The sequence below is a fragment of the Heterodontus francisci genome, unplaced genomic scaffold (genome assembly GCF_036365525.1).
Source record: "Heterodontus francisci isolate sHetFra1 unplaced genomic scaffold, sHetFra1.hap1 HAP1_SCAFFOLD_183, whole genome shotgun sequence".
NCBI lineage: Eukaryota > Metazoa > Chordata > Chondrichthyes > Heterodontiformes > Heterodontidae > Heterodontus > Heterodontus francisci.
Genome location: NW_027140567.1, coordinates 183567 through 192500, shown reverse-complemented (window position 1 = coordinate 192500; position 8934 = coordinate 183567). Strand labels below are relative to the sequence as shown.

Genomic DNA, 8934 nt, shown 5'->3' with positions numbered 1-8934 from the left:
TGATGAACGAACCCTGGTTTTGTTTGGTAACAGAGGATGTTCAATATTCTCGAGTCTGGACAACAATCGAGTTCCTCCACAACATTCTAACCCCGGCCGTCCCATTTGTGCTGATTCTGCTGCTCAACGCTCTCACCGTCAGACACATTTTAGTGAGCAGCAGAGGACGCAGGAGACTCCAGGCTCACAGCAGTGGGGAGAGTCACAGAGACCCCGAGATGGAGAGTCGAAGGAAATCTATCATTTTACTGTTAGTTATCTCTGGGAATTTCATGCTGTTGTGGGCCCTATTAATGGTGTATATGATATGGAGGAGGATGTACTGGATGGGTTATCGGTCTGTTTTTCTCCCTCAGTTTCTGCTGGAATTGTCCTTCATGCTCCAGCTCCTGAGCTGCTCCACAAACACTGCGATTTACGCCGTGACCCAGACTCAGTTCAGAGAGCAGGTGAAGAATGTGCTGAAATATCCCTTTAATACAATTGTTAAATTAATTCAATAATCAGAGGAGGGGGAGGGGCCTGTCACCATGGAGACAGAGCCGGGGAGGGGACTGTCACCATGGAGACAGAGCGGGGGAGGGGACTGTCACCATGGAGACAGAGCGGGGGAGGAGACTGTCAACATGGAGACAGAGCGGGGGAGGGGCCTGTCACCATGGAGACAGAGCGGGGGAGGGGCCTGTCACGATGGAGACAGAGCGGCGGAGGGGCCTGTCACCATGGAGACAGAGCGGGGGATGGGACTGTCACCATGTAGACAGAGCGGGGGAGGAGACTGTCACCATGGAGACAGAGCGGGGGAGGGGCCTGTCACCATGGAGACAGAGCGGGGGAGGAGACTGTCACCATGGAGACAGAGCGGGGTGGAGACTGTCACCATGGAGACAGAACGGGGGCGGGGCCTCTCACCATGGAGACAGAGCGGGGAGGGGACTGTCACCATGGAGACAGAGCGGGGGACGGGACTGTCACCAAAGAGACAGAGCGTGGGAGGGGCCTGTCACCATGGAGACAGAGCGGGGGACGAGACTGTCACCATGGAGACAGAGCGGGGGAGGAGACTGTCACCATGGAGACAGAACGGGGGAGGGGCCTCTCACCATGTAGACAGAGCGGGGGAGGGGACTGTCACCATGGAGACAGAGTGGGGGAGGAGACTGTCACCATGGAGACAGAACGAGGGAGGGGCCTCTCACCATGGAGACAGAGCTTGGGCAGGGTCTGTCACCATGGATACAGAGCTGGGGCGGGGCCTGTTTCCAGGGTGACGGAGGAGTGGGGGCGGGGTCTGTTTCCAGGGTGACTGAGGAGTGGGGGCGGGGTCTACTTCCAAGGTGACGGGGTGGGCGGAGTCTGTTACCAGGGTGACGGGAAGTGGGGGGGCGGGGTCTGTTTCCAGAGTGAAGGAATGGGGGCGGGGTCTGATTCCAGAGTCAAGGGAGTGTCGGCGGGGTCTGTTTCCAAGTTGACGGTGAATGGGGGCGGGGTCTGTTTCCAGAGCGACGGTGAATGGGGGCGGGGACTGCTTCCAGAGTGACGGGAATGGGGGCGGGGTCTGATTCCAGAGTGAAGGGAGTGTCGGCGGGGTCTGTTTCCAAGGTGACGGTGAATGGGGGCGGGGTCTGTTTCCAGAGTGACGGGATTGGGGGCAGGGTCTGTTTCCAAGGTGACGGCGAATGGGGGCGGGGTCTGTTTCATGTGTGACGGCGATTGGGGGCGGGGTCTCTTTCCAGAGGGACGGGCGTGGAGGCGGGGTCTGTTTCCAGAGTGACGGGAGTGGGGGCGGGGTCTGTTTCCAAGATGACGGCGAATGGGGGCGGGGGTCTGTTTCCAGAGTGACGGAAGTGGGGGCGGGGTCTGTTTCCAAAGTGACGGAAGTGGGGGCGGGGTCTGTTTCCAGAGTGACGGGAGTGTGGGCGGGGTCTGTTTCCATGGTGACGGCGAGTGGGGGCGGGGTCTGTTACCAAAGTGACGGCGAGTGGGGGCGGTGTCTGTTTCCAAGGTGATGGCGAATGGGGGCGGGGTCTGTTTCCAGAATGACAGGAGTGGGGGCGGGGTCTGTTACCAAGGTGACCGGAGAGGGGGTGGGGTCTGTTTCTAGAGTGACGGGAGTGGGGGCGTGGTCTGTTGCCTGAGTGACGGGCGTGGGGGCGGGGTCTGTTTCCAGAGTGACGCGAGTGGGGGCGGGGTCTGTTACCAAGGTGACGGGAGTGCGGGAGGGATCTGTTTCCAGAGTGACGGGAGTGGGGGCGGGGTCTGTTTCCAGAGTGACGGGAATGTGGGCGGGGTCTGTTACCAAGGTGACGGGAGTGGGGGCCGGGTCTGTTTCCAGGGAGACGGAAGTGGGGGCGGGGTCTGTTACCAGGGTGACGGGAGTGGGGGCGGGAATTGTTTCCAGGGTGACGGGAGTGGGGGCGGGGTCTGTTACCAAGGTGACGGGAGTGGGGGCGGGGTCTGTTTCCAGGGTGACGCGAGTGGGGGCGGAGTCTGTTACCAAGGTGACGGGAGTGGGGGCGGGGTCTGTTACCAAGGTGACGGGAGTGGGGGCGGGGTCTGTTTCCAGGGTGACGCGAGTGGGGGGGGGTCTGTTTCCAGGGTGACGCGAGTGGGGGCGGGGTCTGTTACCAAGGTGACGGGAGTGGGGGCGGTGTCGGTTTCCAGGGTGACGGGAGTGGGGCGTGGTCTGTTTCCATGGTGACGGGAGTGGGGGCGGGGTCTGTTACCAAGGTGACGGGAGTGGGGGCGGGGTATGTTTCCAGGGTGACGGAGTGGGGGCGGGGTCTGAATCTTTCTGATCCTTTGAAAATCCATTTCAAACTAAAAGAATCCTGATAATTATTGATAATTCTTTATAATAATTTCTAAACATTTAGTGACATTTACAACCTTTATAAACTGTTTATAATTCTTCCTCTCACTTTGTTAATCTTTATAATCTGTACGATTGTCTGTGATTTATTATCCTTTATGAGATTTTATTCTCATTTATAAATCTGTTACATTCACTGCCCTGGACAGAAAACATTGAAGATGATCCCCGTGGATTACTCTCAATTCAAATAGATCACAGAGCATATCATTTAAAATGGCAGCAGCACATGTCGCATAAAATGGCCGCAGTGAAGGTGACATCAAACAGACCACAGAGCATAACATTTAAAATGGACGCAGTGACGGTGACATCAAACAGACCACAGTGCATATCATTTAAAATGGCCGTACCACATGTCACGTAAAATGGCCGCAGTGAAGGTGACATGAAACAGACCACAGAGCACATCATTTAGAATGGCCGCAGCACATGTCGCTTAAAATGGCCGCGGTGCAGGTGACATCAAACAGACAACAGTGCATATCATCAGATCGAAGTGGCCTTTGTTAAAACCAGCTGGAGTGGTACTGAGTCCCACACACACACCAGGAAACAGCCAATTCAATCCAGACCTCTATTAATGCCAGCTGGATTGGTACTGAGCCCCACTCACACATCAGATAAAGGCCAATTGAACTTGAGCCTATATTAATACCAACTGGAGTGGTACTGAGGCTCATTCACACACCGGGAAAGAACCAATTCAATCCAGGCCCCTATTAATACCAGCTGGAGTAAAATTAACTCCCATTTACACACCAGGAAAGAGCCAATTCAATCCAGGTCTCTATAAATACCAGCTGGAGAGGGACTGAGTCTCACTCACACACTGGGAAAGAGCCAATTCAATCCAGGCCTCTATTTATACCAGCTGGAGCGGTACTGAGTCCCATTCACACACCAGGAAAGAGCCAATTGAAACCGAGCCTATATTAACACCAGCTGGAGTGGTACTGAGTCCCACTGACACACCAGGAAAGAGCCAATTCAATGCAAACCTTTATTAATACCAGCTGGAGTGGCACTGAGCCCCACTCACACAACAGGAAAAAGCAAATTAAAGCCAGAACGCCACTGATACCAGCTGGAGTGGGACTGGGACGCACTCACACACCAGGAAAGAGATAGTTCATTCCAGGCTTCCATTAACACAAGCTGGAGTGGTACTGAGTCCCACTCACACACCAGGAAAGAGCCAATTCAATCCAGACCTCTACTAATACCATCTGGAGTGGCACTGAGCCCCACTAACACCCCAGAAAGAGCCAATTCAATCCAGGTCTCTATTAATACCAGCTGGAGTGGAATTAACTCCCACTCACACAACAGGAAAGAGCAAATTCAATCCAGGCCTCTATTAACACCAGGTGGAGTGGTACTGAGGCCCACTCACACAGCAGGAAAGGGACAGTTCATTACAGGCCTCGATTAATACCAGCTGGAGTGGAATTAATTCCCACTCAAATTCCAGGTAAGAGCAAATTCAATCCAGGCATCTATTAACACCAGGTGGAGTGGTACTGAGTCCCACTCACACAGCAGGAAAGGGACAAAACATTACAGGCCTCTATTAATACCAGCTGGAGTGGAATTAACTCCCACTCAAACTCCAGGAAAGAGCCAATTCAATACAGGCCTCTATTAATACCAGCTGGAGTGGCACTGAGTCCCACTCACACCAGGAGAGAGCCAATTCAATCGAGGCTTATATCAATACCAGCAGGAGTGGTATTGAGTCCCACTCACACACCAGTAAAGAGCCAATTCAATCCAGGCCTCTATTTATCCCAGCTGGAGTGGTACTGAGCCCCACTCACGCACCTGAAAAGTGCCAAAACAATCCAGGTCTCTATTAATAGCAGCTGGAGTGGTACTGAGTCGCACTCACACATCAGGAAAGAGGCAATTCTATCCAGGCCTCTATTAATGCCAGCTGGAGTGGTATTGAGTCCCACTCAAACACCAGGAAAGAGGCAATTCTATCCAGGCCTCTATTAATGCCAGCTGGAGTGGTACTGAGCCCCACTCACGAACCAGGAAAGAGCCAATTCAATCCAGGCCTCCAATAATACCAGCTGGAGTGGTACTGCGCCCCACTCACACACCAGGAAAGCGCACATTCAATCCAGGCCTCCATTAATACGAGCTGGAGTGGTACTGAGTCCCACTCACACACCAGGAAAGAGCCAATTCAATCCAGGCCTCCATTAATACTAGCTGGAGTGGTACTGAATCCCAGTCACACACTCAGAAAGAGCCAGTTCAATCCAGGCCTCTATTAATACCAGCTGGAATGGTACTGAGCCCCAATCACACACCATGAAAGAGCCAATTCAATCCAGACCTCTATTAATACCAGCTGGAATGGCACTGAGTCCCACTCACACACCAGGAGAGAGCCAATTCAATCCAGGCTTCTATCAATACCAGCAGGAGTGGTATTGAGTGCCACTCACACACCAGTAAAGAGCCGATCAAATCCATGCCTGTATTTATATGAGCTGGAGTGGTACTGAGCCCCATTCACGCACCTGAAAAGTGCCAAAACAATCCACACCTCTATTAATAGCAGCTGCAGTGGCACTGATACCCACTCACTCACCAGGAAAGAGCCAATTCAATCGAAACCTCTATTAACACCAGCTGGAGTGGTACTGAATCCCACTCACGCACCAGGAAAGAGGCAATTCTGTTCAGGCCTCAATTAATACCCTCTGGAGTGGTACTGAGTCCCACTCACACACCAGTAAAGAGCCAATTCAATCCAGGCCTCTATTTATACCAGCTGGAGTGGTACTGAGCCCCACTCACGCACCTGAAAAGTGCCAAAACAATCCAGGCCTCTATTAATAGCAGCTGGAATGGTACTGAGTCGCAATCACACACCAGGAAAGGGGCAATTCTATCCTGGCCTCTATTAATGCCATTTGGAGTGGTACTGAATCCCACTCAAACACCAGGAAAGAGGCAATTCTATCCAGGCCTCTATTAATGCCAGCTGGAGTGGTACTGAGCCCCACTCACGAACCAGGAAAGAGCCAATTCAATCCAGGCCTCCAATAATACCAGCTGGAGTGGTACTGCACCCCACTCACACACCAGGAAAGCGCAAATTCAATCCAGCCCTCCATTAATACGAGCTGGAGTGGTACTGAGTCCCACTCACACACCAGGAAAGAGCCAATTCAATCCAGGCCTCCATTAATACTAGCTGGAGTGGTACTGAGACCCACTCACACACCAGGAAAGAGCCAATTAAATCCAGACCACAATTAATACAAGCTAGAATGGTACTGAATCCCAGTCACAAACTCAGAAAGAGCCAGTTCAAACCAGGCCTCTATTAATACCAGCTGGAATGGTACTGAGCCCCACTCACACACCATGAAAGAGCCAATTCAATCCAGACCTCTATTAATACCAGCTGGAGTGGCACTGAGTCCCACTCACACACCAGGAGAGAGCCAATTCAATCCAGGCTTCTATCAAAACCAGCAGGAGTGGTATTGAGTGCGACTCACACACCAGTAAAGAGCCAATTCAATCCAGGCCTCTATTAATATGAGCTGGAGTGGTACTGAGCCCCATTCACGCACCTGAAAAGCGCCAAAACAATCCACACCTCTATTAATAGCAGCTGGAGTGGTACTGAGTCCCACTCACACACCAGGAAAGAGGCAATTCTTTCCAGGCCTCTATTAAATCCAGCTGGAGTGGTACTGAGCCTCACTCAAACACCAGGAAAGAGCCAATTCAATCCAGCCTTCTATTAATAACAGCGAGAGTGGGACTGAGTCCTACTCACACACCAGGAAGGAGCCAATTCAATCCAGACCTCTATTAATACCAGCTGGAGTGGTACTGAGCCCCACTGACTCACCAGGAAGGAGCCAATTCATATCAAGAACTCTATTAATACCAGCTGGAGTGGTACTGAGCCGCATTCACACACCAGGAAAGAGCCAATTCATTCCAGACCTCTATGAAAACAAGCTGGATTGGTACTGAGTCCCACTCACACACCAGGAAAGAGGCAATTCAATCCAAACCTCTTAATACCAGCTGGAGTGGTACTGAGCCCCACTCACACACCAGGAAAGAGCCAATTCAATCCAGACCTCTATGAATACCAGCTGGAGTGGTACTGAGTCCCACTCACACTACAGGAAAGAGGCATTTCAATCCAGGTCTCTATTAATACCAGCTGGAGTGGTACTGAGTCCGACTCACACACCAGGAAAGAGCCAATTCAATCCAGACCTCTTAATACCAGCTGGAGTGGTACTGAGTCCCACTCACACACCAGGAAAGAGGCAATTCAATCCAGATCTCTATTAGTACCAGCTAGAGTGGTACTGAGCCCCACTCTCACACCAGGACAGAGCCAATTCAAAACAGGTTTCTATTAATGCCAGCTGGAGTGATACTGAGTCCCACTCTCACACCAGGAAAGAGTCAATTCAATCCAGGTCTGTATTAATACAAGCTGGAGTGTTACTGAGCCCCACTCACACACCAGGAATGAGGCAATTAAATCCAGGTCTCTATTAATACCAGCTGGAGTGGTACTGAGTCCCACTCTCACGCCAGGACAGAGCCAATTCAAACCAGGTTTCTATTAATGCCAGCTGGAGTGATACTGAGTCCCACTCTCACACCAGGAAAGAGTCAATTCAATCCAGGTCTGTATTAATACAAGCTGGAGTGTTACTGAGCCCCACTCACACACCAGGAATGAGGCAATTAAATCCAGGTCTCTATTAATACCAGCTGGAGAGGTATGGAGCCCCACTCACACACCAGGAAAGAGACAATTCAATACATGCCTCGATTATTACCAGCTGCAATGGTACTGAGCCCCACTTAAACACCAGGAAAGAGCCAGTTCAATCCAGGCCTCTATTAATACCAGCTGGAATGCGACTGAGCCCCGCTCACACAACAGGAAAGAGCCAATTCAATATAGGCTTCTATTAATACAGCTGGAGTGGTACTGAGTCCCACTCACACATAAGGAGAGAGCCAATTCAATCCAGGCTTCTGTCAATACCAGCTGGAGTGGTACTGAGTCCCAATCACACACAAGGAGAGGGCCAATTCAATCCAGGCTTCTATCATTACCAGCAGGAGTGGTATTCAGTGCCACTCACACACCAGTAAAGAGCCAATTCAATCCAGACCTCTGTTAATAACAGCTGGAGTAGTACGGAGCCCCACTCACACACCATAAAGAGCCAATTAAATCCGGACCTCAATTAATATCAACTGGAGTGGTACTGAGTCCCACACACACACCAGGAAAGAGCCAATTAAATCCAGACCCCAATTAATACCAGCTGGAGTGGTACTGAGTCCCACTCACACACCAGGATAGAGCCAATTAAAACCAGACCACTATTAATAACAGCTGGAGTGGCACTGAGTCCCACTCACACACCAGGAAAGAGCCAATTCAATACACGCCTCTATTAATACCAGCTGGAGTGGAACTGCGTCCCACACACACACCAGGAATGAGCCAATTAAATCCAGACCTCTATTACTAACAGCTGGAGTGGTACCTAGTCCCACTCACACACCAGGAAAGAGTCAATTCCATCCAGGCCTCTATTAATACCAGCCGGCGCGTACTGTGCTCCACTCACACAGAAGGAAAGAGCCAATTCAATCCAGACCTCTTAATACCAGCTGGAGTGGTACTGAGCCAGACTCACTCACCAGGAAGGAGCCAATTCAATCCAGACCTCTATTAACACCAGCTGGAGTGGTACTGAGTCCCACTCACTCACCAGGAAGGAGCCAATTCAATCCAGACCTCTATTAATACCAGCTGGAGTGGTACTGAGTCCCACTCACACACCAGGACAGAGCCAATTCGAACCAGGTTTCTATTAATACCAGCTGGAGTGGTACTGAGTCCCACTCTCACATCAGGAAAGAGTCAATTCAATCCATGTCTGTATTAATACAAGCTGGAGTGTTACTGAGCCCCACTCACACACCAGGAATGAGGCAATTAAATCCAGGTCTCTATTAATACCAGCTGGAGAGGTATGGAG

The 8934-nt window shown here is 51.3% G+C and overlaps 1 protein-coding gene across 1 annotated transcript in view; it reads left to right on the top strand.

The window, feature by feature from the left end:
* The window catches only part of LOC137360174 (probable G-protein coupled receptor 139), a 377064-nt gene extending 376561 nt beyond the window's left edge, over positions 1–503 (top strand). The window contains exon 3 of the mRNA XM_068025722.1: positions 1–503. This exon is cut by the window's left edge and continues 396 nt beyond it. Coding sequence (XP_067881823.1) covers positions 1–503 — 503 coding nt within the window.
* The last annotated feature ends 8431 nt before the right edge of the window (positions 504–8934 follow it).